The 16,674-nt window shown below is 37.0% G+C and overlaps 3 protein-coding genes across 3 annotated transcripts; all 3 read right to left on the reverse strand.

Moving 5' to 3' along the window:
- Positions 1-67: 67 nt before the first annotated feature.
- LOC132155658 (neuromedin-B-like) lies at positions 68-1,605 on the reverse strand. The gene is made up of 3 exons (XM_059564382.1): positions 1,072-1,605; positions 782-978; positions 68-662 (listed from the first exon to the last, which is right to left on the reverse strand). The coding sequence occupies exons 1-3, from the start codon at positions 1,232-1,234 to the stop codon at positions 609-611; spliced, it is 414 nt and encodes a 137-aa protein (XP_059420365.1). The 5' UTR covers positions 1,235-1,605; the 3' UTR covers positions 68-608.
- A 374-nt stretch (positions 1,606-1,979) lies between these two features.
- Positions 1,980-4,673, reverse strand: LOC132156069 (signal peptidase complex catalytic subunit SEC11A). The gene is made up of 6 exons (XM_059564904.1): positions 4,493-4,673; positions 3,993-4,102; positions 3,101-3,250; positions 2,602-2,721; positions 2,439-2,496; positions 1,980-2,351 (listed from the first exon to the last, which is right to left on the reverse strand). Exons 1-6 carry the CDS (start codon positions 4,541-4,543, stop codon positions 2,301-2,303), a joined length of 540 nt encoding a protein of 179 aa, XP_059420887.1. The 5' UTR covers positions 4,544-4,673; the 3' UTR covers positions 1,980-2,300.
- A 532-nt stretch (positions 4,674-5,205) lies between these two features.
- Positions 5,206-15,171, reverse strand: LOC132156068 (zinc finger protein 592-like). The gene is made up of 9 exons (XM_059564903.1): positions 14,337-15,171; positions 11,971-14,176; positions 9,700-9,878; positions 9,407-9,580; positions 9,165-9,309; positions 7,048-7,311; positions 6,847-6,959; positions 6,558-6,699; positions 5,206-6,482 (listed from the first exon to the last, which is right to left on the reverse strand). Exons 2-9 carry the CDS (start codon positions 14,155-14,157, stop codon positions 6,000-6,002), a joined length of 3,687 nt encoding a protein of 1,228 aa, XP_059420886.1. The 5' UTR covers positions 14,158-14,176; positions 14,337-15,171; the 3' UTR covers positions 5,206-5,999.
- Between the last annotated feature and the right edge of the window lie 1,503 nt (positions 15,172-16,674).

Consider the following 16,674-nt stretch of genomic DNA (forward strand, 5'->3'; position numbering starts at 1 on the left):
AAACACTTTGTTCATACTGTGCAGACACATTTTAATAGTGTTCTATATTTTACCAAAAAGTGCCCATTGGACCCCCAACCTCACATTACTATTCGAGGACAATTGTAAAGGTTACCAATATATAAAAAATAAAATGATACAAATAAAATAATAATCAAACAAACAAACATTTTCAATCTCAGGGCAAAGCCAAAGGGAAGGGAAGATGCTCTCATAGTTGCTCATTTGAAAGATTATAATAATAATAATAATAATAAAATCTTATAGGTCTAATTGGGGTAATGCCAGTTTACTATAGCATCATGAGACTGATTTGTGGTTTAATTTGTTTTTTAAAATACAGATTTTTAAATAACTTGAATAAAACGCATTCATTCATTGATCAATCCATCCATCCACACATTCAATAATATTCTTTCAGATATCCAGTCATAGTTACAGCAGTTTAATGAAAAAATAAATATTTTGTTGCCATTTCAACATTTAACTGCTGTGAAAATACATCTCAATATTAATAAGCAAGCATATATCTTCCAAACCCATGGATTGTGTACACAACTGTAAGTTTGTCTAAATACAATTTTATTACAATTACATCATCAGCATTGTCACCATAGGTTCCTTTTTTCAATGTAGTTTTTCAAAAGCTTTACCATCAAGTCCTGAAAAAAATGAACGAATAAAATGTATAACCACAAAGCATCAATGTACTAATATTTTAAAACTTTACTTTTTAACTAGGTACATTTGGTTGACCAAATCTGTAAATAGCGCTTATCACCTGATTATAAACATCTCGTGTCCTCTTTGGATCTTCAAGCTGAGCCTGAAGAGCAACTTTCAGCACCTCCTGGGTGATCAGCTCCCTCAAATCCTCAAAACTCCCGGATTCTCCCATTGTATTCCTGGGAAGCTTTGAGGAGAACGGAGAGTCCTGGAACTGGCTGCTTGAAATACTCTTCTTGCCCATGAAATGACCTGCAAGAAGTTCAGAAATTATGCTGGGAAACGGATTTAGAAGTTTTACTGTAATTGCATGACCAATAAATACAAGATGAAATGAAAACATACCTGTCGCCCAGAGATTCCCACGTGGATGCACTTTTATTTTGGAAACTTTATTTTGCAGCTCAGTTAAATCGAGACTGACTGCGGTGCTTAACGAGATGTTAAAAAGCATAATGAAAGCAAACAGTCTATATTTGCTGTTTGCATCTTCAGAACTCACAGCCATCTTCTCAAGTAACTGATTCCTTCGTTCAGATTCAATGATCGCGAGTGCTCTTCGCTCTTCTGCAGGCTGTATTTATAGGGGCACGGTGGGGTGGGATATAGGCTACCAAACGGCTTTGAGGTCATAGTTTTAGTCACTGAACTCACATAACGACGGCGAATGCTTAGTCTGTTTGAATGAGGATGGGAAACACTATGTGACGTGCGTTGGATGTGCGCATGCAATTTAATTGAATTGATATAATTGAACAACGTTTTGAGGCGTTGCGAATTCTTAAATCTTAACGTACATTTCATTAGTTATGAACAGCATGTATGACTTGGTAGTTCCTAAGAATCATTCTGTTTTTATTACAATGTCTTGATAAGATATATATATATATATATATATACACATTAGAAGTGCAAGGTTGTGGGTTCGATTCCCAAGGAACACGTTAGGTAACTAACTAGCTGAATTTAAAGATACTAATATGTACTTATACAGTGCTTGAACAAAGCAAGCTGCAAATTTGCTAAGCATACTTACAGGAAAAATATCATGTATTTTTAATTTTTCTTAAATATATTAAAAAAAAATAAAAATGCATAGTTTTCCTGCAAGTATGCTCTCTCTCTCTATAAATAAATTATATATATATATATGTTTACACTTTTTTTTGTTTCCAGTGCGTGACTCATAATACAAAACAAATACTTTCCATAAGTAATCAAGAGAATGAAAAAAAATTATTTAGAACACAATACACTTTTGGCTCAATGTTTTTATTCAATACAAAATTTAGCCTTTAAGAAAGAGATCGTGACATATGGCGCAAGTATGGCTGTAAATTCAGATCAAACAAAAATTTAATTTGGTATGACATGGAAAAGTAACAAATGCAAATTCTTCAAGTAGTTCTTGTGTTTGCATTGTCATTAAACAAAAATAATAATAATTTGACCCTTGTCTCTAAGAGCAAGTGCAGTATATTCACACACACACACACACAAAAAAAAAACAAACACCATAAAAACTGGTCACAAGAGGGGCGTGTGTTCCCTGACGGAGTTACTCTTCAAATTCTTCATTCTCTGTGTACCAAAACAAACAGCCCGAGCAAACACAGTACAGCATACTGTCAGGGAACAAAGAACAAGTGTTAGAACAACTGCTATGTAACAACTTTTCATCATTTAAACATGATTCAACACATATTACATACCTTAAATTTGGGGTAGTCATTCATCAAAATTGTGACAATTCCAATGTAAGGCACAAACCTGCCATAGAGGAAGTGTGATCAGAAATACAGTGACACGTGCAACTCTGAATGCACTCTAAATTAGATCAGATTTCTTTGCTTAAAGATGATTAGGGATTCTTACCCTCTTGCTCTTCCCACCACATCTTTCTTCTCCAACCAGTGCTGTCCCTGCTTGTAAAGGCCTCTGTCATCCACAGAATTATTGTCACCTTTTGTCAAGAACTTGACATCACCATTTTCTCTGAAATCAGTAGAGATCAATGTTATTGGAAGGAACAAAGACAGGCAGTATGATCAGAAAATAACAAAAGGCACAACTTATAATAACACATACTGCACTATGCACATAATCCTTTATGATGTGAATTAAGCTGGAATCTTGGGAATATGATTATCTTTTTTTGTTAAAAACAAGCACACCATCTCAATTAAAGGTGCACTATGTGACTTTTGAGAAACGCTGTTTATATTTGAAATCACCAAAACACGCCGATCCACTTTCAACAGTGGAAATCACTTACTGCACTTTTAATATTTTCAGCCCATGCTATGATGAAAAACCTATTGCATGAACACTCTCATTCAGGAAAACATGCATTTTGATCTTATATGGTACTTACTTTTCATGAATTTTTAGGACTCTGTGTACAATGGGAATTTCTCTTCCTTCAATCCTGAACACAACAATCTCTCCCACTCTGATTGGATCTTCAACACGATTTGTGAGAAAGAGGAGGTCTCCTCTGTGAAATGCAGGCTCCATGCTTCCACTACAATAATAATGAAATTAACAATTACACTTCACTGATGTAAATGTAATCATTTGTGTTGTCTTGCGTGTCATTTGAATCATATGCATCAATTAAGTTTCAAACATCCTAGTGGCTTTTGTATTTGGCTTCCCAACAAAATGATTTAAAGAAAAAAAAAAGAGATTCATAAAATGATTTTAAAATTAAAACATGCAGGTAAAAAAAAAGGTATCTAAAGTCACACACACAAAAATAATAATAAAATAAATTAATGAAAAATAGGGCCCAATGCTAAAATGTCGGAATTTCTTCATGTTTTACCTGTATTTTGAATTATGCTTTATACAGTATTTTAGTTTAATGAAGTGTCCACAAAAATATAATAGATAATGTCTTGGAAGGAATTTACCAGTACTGTTTTTGTTGTTCTGCATATTTCTTTTCTTTTCTTACAGTGCAGCAATTCATAACAACACATGCACGAATAAACTGAAAACATCATCAGGGTTTCCATACATTTTTTACCAATGCATTTACATTTCCAGTTTGTTTTGTGATTACTGAATAAGGACATTTAACACTCGCGTTCACATTCTGACTTGCCCAGTTTCTAAAAAAAAAAGAGATTTAATGGATCTGTAAATAAAAGTACAGTGCAGTACAACAGTCCACGATAATCAATTTTGAAATTTCAACAACTGAAACAGTAATATGTAAAAGGTAAATTATTTATAAGCATACTGCAAAATATGACCGTTACCTGAGAACAACCACAATCGGGCTTTCACTCCCAGTCACAACCATCAAGCCTTTCCAGATCATCAAGGCTGAAGATACAATCATGCCAAAATTCAGCACCTGATAGTAAAGCTGAAAAACACGAGAAGCTAAACATAAGATGGCTGATTCTTTAGCTCCCAGTTTGCTTAACTGCACTAGAGAAAGTATGTGTTGTTAGTAAAGATAATGATGATTGATGCAGATTTGAGATCTCTTGTAGAGCAATACCTTAAAAGTCAAAGTAACGTTACTGTAATATATAAATTAACAGCACAGAATAGCAGCTGTTGTAAAAAGCCGAGTTCCTTGGTTACAACTACTCAGCAATAAAATATTTATCCATTCAAAACATATTTCATCTCTACAACTCGCAATAAAGAGTACTAATAGGGCACGTATGTGTATAAAACGTTAAAGCCACTGTCATTCAAGCTGACGTGTAGTAAGTGTGCCGAGCTAACAAGCTAAATAAACACAAACCTGCCGCTTATTCATTCGCCGGACATCATCGAGGAAGTCTAATGATAACATTTTGTCTGTATATTTAGTATGTATGACAAAAACTCAATTAAAATAATGCAAAATTGAGATTTTGTTGCAAACGCTTCGCCGCCACTGCTGTAACTAGCGGATACGCGGCGACTACTTCCGGTAAGAAGAGGAAGAAAAACCTAATGAAAAAATGATAGGTTGTAGTTTCTTTTTAAATAGATGTCTGTAAATGTTTTTTTTGTTTGTTCTGCTCCTGAATTATAATACTTTTGTCAATTATGTTGGACAAAATAAAACATTAATATTATGCCTCTTTTGTAAAAGCTGTTCGGTAAACAAGGGAACGTAACGTAATAAAACATGAGCTACTTGGTGAGTGTTGTCACAAAAGATTAGTGCGCGTGTGTTAAATGAACTGAACCTCTTCCAGGCGGCTTTTTGTAGCCAAGACTTTAAGGTATGTGTCTGTACATAAATTGACTTAAAAATAACCTATCCAGAGAAATACTCGTCTACGTGCGAGAAGTTTTTCCACACTAACAAAATCGTTTCATGACAGATTTAAACGCATCAGACGTAAAGGTTTAATTTGAAACATTATTGGTGAAATAACAAATAAGTGACAAAAAACAATAGTAATCCTTGTATTTTACATTTTAAAGGCCCCCAAAACATCAAACCGCTGCTGATGGCACAAACTGTAAAGTTTTCACTTATGTCTTTAATATGTAAATTATTTTTTTCATACAAGCATTTACAAAAGTGCTAAATTTGATTGTAAGAATGGCTCATTGAATATAAATGTAATGGAATGAATATGAAAATATACTTTCTCTGAGTGCAGATACCTGGGTTTAAGTGAATACCATTTAGAATAATGTAATATCCATTGTAACAATGCAGTTACATATGTTTAGCTTTGTGTAATACAAGCACACTACCTAATAAATATAAAACAAACATCATGCCCTTCCTTCAAGACCAGCACAGCATAAGCACCACCAAAGATTGACCATCAAATGTACTAAATTCTTCAGCATTTTTGGTGACCCTGAAAACAGTCAAACTATTATGTGACTGTCTCTCTTATGGCTACATTGAGTAACATACATAACATTTCCTGCGTTGTAATGTACCCCAGACAGATTTGACTTGGTACATGAACAAAAACATACATTTGCTCTGTAGCAAAACACTGTAATACACTGACATGCTTCTGCAATTACACAAAAATAAATTATGATTATCCACATATATAAGATGGACAAGTAAGCAGTAGAAAAGGTGACAATTAATTGCATGAATTTAACAGTTAAGTTTAACCAAATAACGCAATAAAACTCTGAAGGAGTGTCTGTTTAAACATTATTTCATATATATGATAAATGACATGAGATATAGTATTTCACTGTAAGGCAACATGTTTCCAGTACCACATTTATCAGCTGCATATTCAAGTTGATTAGCAGCTTTCCATTGGAGTCCTTTCTTCTCTCTAGGCCTTTTCTTCCTCAAATCCACTTGCTTCTGATGCCTGCGTGTTGTTACTGATGTTGAAAGCACTGTCTGTGGGCCCACTGTGGAGTTTGCTTTGCTCCTTTTCTGTGGACAGGCCAGTCTTTTTTGCTGAAAGAGGTACGATTTCATCGCTCAAGTTTGTTGAGTGTTCTTGTCCTTTCCCTGCGTCCTCTCTGTTAAAGTCCTCATGCTCCTCCGGTTCTTTGACCTTGTGTACAATGATGAGGTGTCTGGTGAGTGCTAACTGAGATGTGAAACATAGGCCGCAGTGCTGGCACTGGGGTGTGTCGCTGTCGTTTCTGTGTTGAGGTATGTGCTCCTGAAACTGGGCCTGGTCTTCAGAGCTAAAGCCACATTTGGCACAGCGATAAAGTGGCTTATGTCGCTTGGCACTGACGCTGTGTGATGTTTCCCCATTTCCTGCAACTCCATGAGTCCCCTCTGCTTTTCTTTTCAGCTTCTGAAAGAGGAAAATGTAGTAGCACAAGCTGTATCTGATATAATGTTTCTATAGAATAAAATAAAAGATGATTACCTCGCCTGTGGGTTTGCCCACATCCTGAGATGCTAGCTTTGCCATTTGGCTGAAATCTGGGTTCTTGATTCCATGCATCAAGCTGATGTGGTTCTTTAGCATAGTGTGTTTAGTAAAAGATATCCTCTCAGTTGTGCAGTACCTTCGGGGTTTATAAAGAAAATTCGTGTTTTAAATTTTAAAAAAATACAACACAAAGTTGCATTCTTCAGAAAAGTGCAAAATAAATGTTGATAAAACTTCTGAGAACATTTAATCACTTTTTAATTATACAGTATACTGATTTTACCAGCATGTGAAAACTTTCCTTCTTCCATCGTGGTCACTTCGAAGGTGTCGTTTAAGACTCATGGGTGAATTGAAGGACCTTTCACATAGTCGACATGGATGTTTCTTTATTGACTGCAAAAAGACAGGCATGTTCAAATGTGAAGATTTTGGAACACAATTGACTAAAGCAAAAAAAAAAAAAGATTGCAAAGATTTTCACCTTGCCATGGCTGGTCTTCATGTGACTGATGTAGGTCTCTCTGTCAGGGACCCACAGGAGGCATTCTCCACAGGTCCAACCAGCATTCTTCATTCTAACTCCAGAACTTGACTTCTCAGCAGCAGAGCTCTCCCTTTCCTCCATGCAGGCCTCATTAATCGGTTTGGTCAACCCTGGTTGGAGGTTTGGTGGTGAGAAAGATGTTGTGTCTGTCTTTTTGGGACTTTTTTCTTCTTCACTTCTGAAAACTCCACCATGAACAGTCTGCAGATGAAAGTCATTTTATTTGACTTTTTAAATATCTGCATAATACAGTACCACTCTTGTTCTTCAAGTCAGCACTGATGAGATATCTCTAGTGCTGTGGCAGTACAATGACATGAGAATTAGCAGTGGCATATTCAAAAATAAATGACCTCCTCTTTGTTTCCACAATGCATCCACAAGAACATCACAAAAATCTCTCCTGGCGCTTTCATTCTGCCACAGTATTAAGCTACAAAATTATTTATCAAATGTTTTTGTTGTTGTTGCTTTTCCTGCAATCTAAACTGAACACATCCTATGTTAATGGACCGTTTTGTATACTTTTGTTACTCTGTGTTGACTGCATTCATCAAGTTACAGCATTCTGCCTTACCTGTAGTTAAGTTACTGTAATTACTTGACAAATCAAATGTATACCAAAAAAACAAAACAAAGAACCTTGATGTTACACTGAACGATCACCTGTCATTTGCAAGCACCCCACCACAACTGACAATTTTGACTACTTCATGCCTCCCAGCATGCAATCAAACTCACACAGCTCATGCAAAATGCAAACATGGCCTCTTATATATAAAAATATTGGGGTTAACTTGAAAAATAATCTTGGCATGGGCTTGTTTATTTGCACTAGGTTTTATTGTACCATATTTTCCAGAAAATAAGTTGCACATGACTATAAGTCACAGTGGGTCAATTTCACATTGTAAAGAGGAAAAAAAACATTTTATTTGATTAATACAATCAGATATAATTTAAAATACTGGTAAACTACACAAAACAAAAACTACAAAAAATAAAAATAAAAAAATACTATAAATCAGGGGTGTCAAACTCAGCTCCTGGAGGTCCACTATCTTGCAGAGTTTAGCTCCAATCCCAATTAAACAAACCTGATCCAGCTAATCAAAATCTTTATGAGTCCTAGAAATTTCCAGGCAGGTGTGTTGGAGCTGGGTGGAGCTAAACAGGACAGTGGCCCTCAAGGAGCGGAGTTTCACACATGCTCTAAATTTAACAGTATTTAGATACAAACAGGAATGAAAATGTTAATTTTAAATCATTAAATATAGTGGCATTCATTATAAACACAATTTATTATACATTCATTTTAAGTGAAACTGAACCTATTAGCATGTGAGAAATGCGCTATACAAAAATACTTGGGCTCCAAATGTGTGCTTTGCACATTTTGTGTCCTTGACGCTAATTACATTATATAAGATTCTTTGAAATACACGTTGCACACATTTCAGATGATTAAAAAAATGTGACTTATATTCTGGAAAATACAATATATGAACATTATTCAATTTATTAAGCCTGCACTTACTTGCATATGTACAGAAAGTACTTCATTTAATAATGTTCTTAATTGTATGCTTACCATCTGCTCATCACACCAGTCTCATGAAGCACTTTTTTTGTAAGTTGGTTAAGAGCATCTGCTAAATGTCTTAAATGTAAATGTCTTGTAGTCCCAGACAGAAGCATTATGTATGTGTATGGAATGTACTCACACCTCCTTCTTAAAGCACTAAATACATTATTCAGTGAAGATTTCCCTTCATAAGTAAACTTACATGCAGAGTTATAATTCAGCTATAGCAGGTTTTTGCAGGTCTTTGTCTCATAAGTATACATAACGCGTAATCAAATATTTGACGTAATACCACACATTAAACATCACATCGTCTTGTGGAGCAAGTGCACAATACCACGACCGGTTGTATTCTGATTAACATGTGTAGTGTATATGTAAATTTACCTAATTAAACTGAATTAAAATAACTGACACTGTGTCATTTACACATTGCAATGACCAACAGCACTAAAAAGTAGCTACAAACCTTGAAATGTTGCACCAAAAGTAGTTTCTCCGGGAAGAATGAAGTGCAATGTGGACACTTGAACACACATATACGATGATGAAAATGTTGATACAACAACTGCTTCCTCTTAAAGACTGTTTCACAGGAACACTTGTAGATCACCCTGCACAGAATGAACCAGAGGTAACTCCTCAACACAGTTCTAGGAAAAAAAATGTATGACTGAATTTATGGTACGACAGATCAATAGATGCACTTACTGATGGTTGGGTTCACTGTCACCATGCTTGTTTTTTACATGCATCAGACAGCCATCGGAAGATCTGAAGGCTACAGGACAGATAGTGCACTTATAGAAGACCTCACAATGCTTCTCCTCAATGTGAGTCTTCAAGAGGGACAGGGACATGAAAAGCATTTCACAATGCAGACACCTGAAAGAAATTTGAGCAAATCAGAGAGACAGAGAGAGTGAGCGAAGACAACACAAAAGACATTCATGGTCTCAAAGTGGAAGTTCATTGGTCTAGAGGTCACAGTTTGAGGTACTTACGAGTATCCAATTTTACGGGAATAGTGGAGACAATTCTCTTTCACATGCTTCTGGATGTCCACTGAGCGACTGAGAGCCCCACATTCAGGACAGCAATAAGGAGATTTATGTGAATGAATGCGCTGATGGGCCCTGTAGCTGCACTTGTTGGGGAGCAACATTGAGCAAACCTTGCACATCTGCATTGAAGAACGCAAACAGGGTCAAATAAATAGAATAGAGTGTCTACAAGAAACAGAAGGAAAAAAATCTCTTCATCTAGAAAAGAACAAGTCACATGTTCATATAGAACACATGCCAGTTCTTAGAAATGTACTCTTTGTATTCAAGTTGATTTCATATGGTTTTGAAAAACTCTCCTTCTCTCTCTATTTATAGTAGAATGAGGTTTTATGACGTTTAAAGTATTTTATACAGGTGCTGGTCATATAATTAGAATATCATCAAAAAGTTGATTTATTTCACTTATTCTATTCAAAAAGTGAAACTTGTATATTATATTAATTCATTACACCGACTGTTATATTTCAAAAGTTTATTTCTTTTAATTTTGATGATTATAACTGACAATTAAGGAAAATCCCAAATTCAGTATCTCAGAAAATTTGAATATTACTTAAGACCAATACAAAGAAAGGATATTTAGAAATCTTGGCCAACTGAAAAGTATAAACATTAAAAGTAGGTCAGCAGCAGGAACAATGAAGTGCTCTAAAACTTCCCTGGTATACAGCTGCGTTGACCTTGGACCTCAGAAGACACAGTGGACCAACACCAGCAGATGACATGGCACCCCAAACCATCACTGACTGTGGAAACTTTACACTGGACCTCAAGCAACATGGATTGTGTGCCTCTCCTCTCTTCCTCCAGACTTTGATTTCCAAAGGAAATGCAAAATTGACTTTCATCAGAGAACATAACTTTGGACCACTCAGTAGCAGTCCAGTTCTTTTTTGAAGCGAGATGCTTCTGATGCTGTCTGTTGTTCAAGAGTGGCTTGACACAAGGAATGCGACAGTTGAAACCCATGTCTTGCATACGTCTGTGTGTAGTGGTTCTTGAAGCACTGACTTCAGCTGCAGTCCACTCTTTGTGAATCTCCCCCACATTTTTGAATGGGTTTTGTTTCACAATCCTCTCCAGGGTGCGGTTATCCCTATTGCTTGTACACTTTTTTCTACCACATCTTTTCCTTCCCTTGCCTCTCTATTAATGTGCTTGGACACAGAGCTCTTTGAACAGCCAGCCTCTTTTGCAATGACCTTTTGTGTCTTGTCCTCCTTGTGCAAGGAGTCAATGGTCATCTTCCCCATGACTGTGTAGCCTACAGAACTAGACTGAGAGACCATTTAAGGCCTTTGCAGGTGTTTTGAGTTAATTAGCGGATTAGAGTGTGGCACCAGGTGTCTTCAATATTGAACCTTTTCACAATATTCTAATTTTCTGAGATACTGAATTTGGGATTTTCCTTAGTTGTCAGTTATAATCATCAAAATTAAAAGAAATAAACATTTGAAATATATCAGTCTGTGTGTAGCGAATGAATTTAATATATAATAAGTTTCACTTTTTGAATGGAATTAGTGAAATAAATCAACCTTTTGATGATATTTTAATTATATGACCAGCACCTGTATATTATAATTTGTCTTTTAGGGTGACTTTTAACATCTGTCCTGGGACTGCAGAAAAAAAATAGCCTTTTGGCTAACTCTGGCATATTGGCAGAAATGTTTATTAATATGCACTGTCCCTGTAATAAAAAAAATCTTATCATATAAAATATTTGATTATATTTTTGAACGTTTCAACAAAGTTTTTTATCATATGTAATTACTAATAATGAATTATTTATTAATTCAGAATTGTTTAAATTCATAATTAAAATATCACATAACAGCTGAACTAAACTTGCCTGATATCTTCATTTGATATTTTCATAGACTTATTGACTTTATGCACAGAGGTTTTTCAAATAACAAAATAGAAAGCACTTAATAATAATAATAATAATAAAAATAGAAGAAATCTTTATAAAGGATTACGCCAAAAGTACCTTTCATAAATTTTTTTTTGAATTTATGGATCCACAAAAATATCTTCATTTAATACAGAAATGAAAAATATAAGACATGGTATAGGCATTTGTAATTTAATGTATTAAAAAAAGACATGTCATTGACCCATATGAAAACAATAGATAGTAATTTTTTAATAATTTACAATAAGTTACGTTTTGTGACTCCAGAGTTCATTAATTTGACTCACCAGACCATTAGCCTCTGTTGCCCTCTGATAGTGACCCGCAAGTGCTGTGTAGTCTGACATCTGTTTATTACAGTCCAGACATTTAAATCCATGTTTGATAACTTTGTCGGGATAAAGTGGCAAGACCACCTGGCTTTTAGATGACTCTGTGGCACTGTTCCCACAAGGTATCTGATTTACAGACTGCTTAGGCTTGATGGGCGCCAACATCTGGTCAACAGCAATGGGCTTCATAAACAACTGAGTGCACTGCATCACCATGCCTTTGTTCTTGTGATCTCGAGCGTGTGCCAAGAGAGCACATTTGTTAAAAAACACCAATGTTTTGGAGCAGTGGGTGCACGCGACTTCTATATGCACACTTCTACGGCTGTAATGGTAAGCAAGACTCTTTTCCAGCCCGAACGAGTCTCCGCATTCTAGGCAGCAATAGCCCTGCGGTGGGAGCTTGATACCGGTGCCTGGTGGTGGACTCAGATCAGGAACATATGTTGGTACTGGGTTTGAGTAATTCAACAGTCTGTTTAAGGTTCCAGCTGCAGTATTTGGGACAACAGCTCGTGTGTTTGGAGAGACTTTTTTAACTTGATGCACCAGTGGTACAGAACTGCACACCATTGATGAAGATAAATGAGAGGGCTCCTGTCTATTAGTGGAAGACCTTGCTGTAACTGAGGCAGCTACGCTATGTGGAACTAGATTTAGGTTTGCCAAGTGTAATGCCTTCGGAAGGTAGTTTGTATTAGCAAAAGAACCAATCTGAGCAGAAGAAGCCTTTTTTTGCTTGTTGCCACCAAGTGTTGTCTTTAGAGCATGACCATTATTTTGGGTTTGAGGTTTCTTTAAGTTCCTCACTGATTTTGTGCTGGATTTGCTCCCCAGTACGGGTGTCTTTGAAGCTTCCTGCTTTACATTTTCAAAAATGACCTCTGAAATGGTATCATCTGAACGATACACAGAAAATGTTTTAGAGAAGGCATCTTCAGCCGAGGACTGAGATGGCGATGACCCAAACGGTGACATGAGATCTTCAGTTTCAGAGTCTGGCAATATGCTTGTGACGGTGCGTTGGATTTCTCCAGATGAGGTTTTGATTGTCTTTATTCTGACTCGTGGGATGGCTGGCGGCGAGCCAGCAGCGACAGCTGGAGATGCTTTACCACTGCTGTCACTGCATATACTCATTGGACTGTCAGGCTGTTTGGTGAAACGTTTCACCACCTCCAGAGGACTTCTTGGGCTCCTTGGTGATATTGGTACTTTTGGACTAATTTTCATTGACTCTTTTGGGGTAACTGGGAAATCCTTTGAATTTGTTTGCCCACCTGGATCCTTTTTAGCATTTAAAGCTGCTAATGCATCAAGGCAAGAGGATAATCTAGAGCTGTGAGCTTTGACGCATGGACGGGAAGAAGAAATATTTGTCTCAGGAGACAGATATGCATTTGTTCCACAATCTTGGATGCTGTCACTCTTAGTCTCAGAATTTTGTTCAACCATATCGTCTTTGAAAGATGATCCATCACACCCAAGATCATTCACACCTTTTGAACCAGGAAGTCTTTCATTGCATGTCAAGCTGGATGCATCTGGTTTCAAATTATTGTCTAAAACAGGAAGAGGCGAAGATGTAAAGAGTGAATCAGATGAGAAGTACGAGGTCTCTGCAGATTTTGGACGGTCATTGATTCCATTGCGATGAATGTCTTCAGATTCTGGGCTGGATATAGGGCTAAACTGAGGCATAGATGCTGAAACTGAGGGAACATTTTCATTCTTGTAGAGGACAGGAATCTTTTCCATGGAACGTCTTGAACAGTCTCCGTTGACAGAAGAGCTATCCAGTTTTGGATAGCTGGAGGGATGTGTCTCCAGTGAGCCTGTAGAACTTTTAAACCCATTTTGTAAAAGGTGCCCAAAATGAGTGCTCTCCCTCTCTACAAGATTTTCATAGGAGTTCTGGCGGCTAGTGTTCTTTACGATAACACTGACAGCAGGGGCATCGTTTGTCGGCTCTGAGTGAGGGATCAAAACCGTGGCACCCATACACATCTCTGAGTGCTTAAGGTGTCCCTCTACCTCATCTTGATTCCCATGAATGGCCTCTTTGGCATCCAAACTGGTCGCATCAGGGATGTCAAAGGCAGCCAAGAGATCATCAAAATCAGGGGTCTTCATATCACCCATGATTGGAGGCTTTCAAAACCTGAAGCAAAAATATGGAGAGAAATAAATCAAGACACACAGTATGCAGGTCACACATGCATAAAAATAATAATACCACATCACATCTTAATTTCAAATCCAAGATCTACAATTACTGAACTGCAGTGATGATAAATGCAAAAAGAGTTAATTATAATCACCATTTGATTCCTGGTTAATTCATCTCAGCAGTTGTTGGTTTCCATCAGTTTTGGTCCTGCACACCTTCATCTGTATTGCACCGACACTTCCAGGAATTTCCATAGCAATTGTCCAGCCAGCTCAAAGACTTGTTTATGGAAAGATTAACTCCTTTCAAAGCATTTTAACAGTATAATACTATATTGGCCGTAATTACACTCCTGTTTTTTTCAGCCAGTCAAATGTGCTTTAGTTTAGCTGTCACTCTCGTCTAAATTAGTTTAACATAAAAATTGTCAGAGAATTTGTTTTAGACCAATAGAACACATTTTTACAGGCGTTGCGTAAATAAAAACAAATAACATTAACCTAAAGTTATGAGTTTGTACGAGAATGTTAAAGAGCTAGCGTTAGCTTATAAGCTAACTGAGAAAATAAACCTTAGCCAAGCTAACAAAGCCCTTTAAAAACATAGCTTACTGTCAAAATGTCACTACTTCACCCCGTTACACATGATCAGATATTTTATATATGTTTTATAATGTTAATACTGATGAAAGAATATTTATGAAGAAAGTGAAGCTTTAGCTGTGCAGTCGGGTGCGCGCTTCTCTAGCTGCTTGCATCCCAGCTCTGTAAAAAACGCAAACCTGCGGTAATAATTCAACAGTATGCGGGTATACAGTCAAACACGCTTTAAAGCAACCTTTCAAAAGCCATGCAAATGGATGAGCAAGTCAGCGTTAGGTATGTTTGTTATGCGAGGTTTATAAAAGTGACTTGTTTACAGCTGCCCGCCGTCTGCTAGCTAACAGCTCTCTGTTCTTCCTGTGTGCGCGAGGACCCCGCTCTACGACACACACGGGCCGTGGCTCAAATCCAGAGAAGATGCCTACATAGACAGCATTTTTGGCCTGCTTCGCAGACAATGTAGAAGACGCAAAAATGCACGGAATATTTGTCCGTTGTCTCGTCAAACAACAACAACAACAACGAAAGAGCAGCTCTGTCATGTGTGTGTTTATAAGGATGTTTGTATATATGGATGGAACAAGTAGGCTACACTCTGAAATAAGTCGTATTTTTATTTAAAAAAAATAAATAAATACTCATTACAAATTAATTTGTGACGGGCATTGTCTCTGCATTAGGCATTAAACATAGTAGTCATATAAGTAGCCTAACCAAATAAGACCCACTTAGATTATTTTAGTCTACCATTTTGATAGTGTTAGCTACTGAAAGTCAGGTTTGTTTACACTATTGTTCAATATTAGCAATTTTAAACCTTAACCTTGAATTTGAACATTTTCACAATTTATAGCCTATTTTTGACAACACATGGAACCTTTGTTTATTATTATTATTTTTATTCAGATTAGCTATAGATTAGATAGAAGGTTCAACTGAGGTCTAGACTTTGACAGGGTGGAAACATATTCTATGCACTAAAAACATATCTTTCTGAAGAAACTACCAAGATAAAGTTAAATAGGATTAGGGTTAACTTTGTGCTGTGGGTTAATTATCTAATCACTAAAATTGTCAAAAACACTCATTCCTTTATTTATATTGTAGTAAACCTAAACAGGAGAGTTAATGTTGTGGCTAGTGGAATCTACTCTACAGACCAAGCAACACCACAGGGGTAGAAACAATAATCTTTATTATATATATAATTCATGCAGTTACCAAACATGTCAGACTGGGTCAGGTTCTGGAAGTCCCAAGCACTAATGTTAAACAATCTGGGCGAACAACACCACCATGGAAGCTGCTACACAGAGGACTGCAATAAATAGACCATTAAAAAAAACCAAGCGCACATGCAATAACTAGGCAAAAGCTATGAAACACATATCACCCCCGCAGGACACGGCACACGTTCACATAACACGTAACCTTCACACCAAAGACGCCATCAGACTGCCACATAAGAATTCAGTTCATCATAACCCTCCCAGCCCATCATGAAATGGCTATACTGCTAGATTTAAAATTACACACACACAAAGAGTTAAAAACTTAACTCTCCCGGGATGCGTGACCCTCCCCTGGGGTCTAGGCTTTGGCCTCTCGAGGCCTCCGACTGTAGCGAAAACGGAGCACCCCTTTTCTGAGAAGCCGCGCCGCCCAATGCACTCCTATACCCGGCCTTATCTACAGGTTAGCCCGCTAAACCATCTTCACCGCCGGCAGCCCTCAACAACATGCGAACGGCACCCACCCCCCAACCTTGAGTGCAGCTCGGGCGTTTAGAAAAAACACTGCTTCCCAGACCCTCCCACGCTTCGCTGTGCCTCTCGATTTATCGCTCTCTCTCCTTCACGCTAATCAATGGTCAGGTGCAACAATTAT

The sequence above is a fragment of the Carassius carassius genome, chromosome 13, assembly GCF_963082965.1.
Source record: "Carassius carassius chromosome 13, fCarCar2.1, whole genome shotgun sequence".
NCBI classification, from domain to species: Eukaryota; Metazoa; Chordata; class Actinopteri; order Cypriniformes; family Cyprinidae; genus Carassius; species Carassius carassius.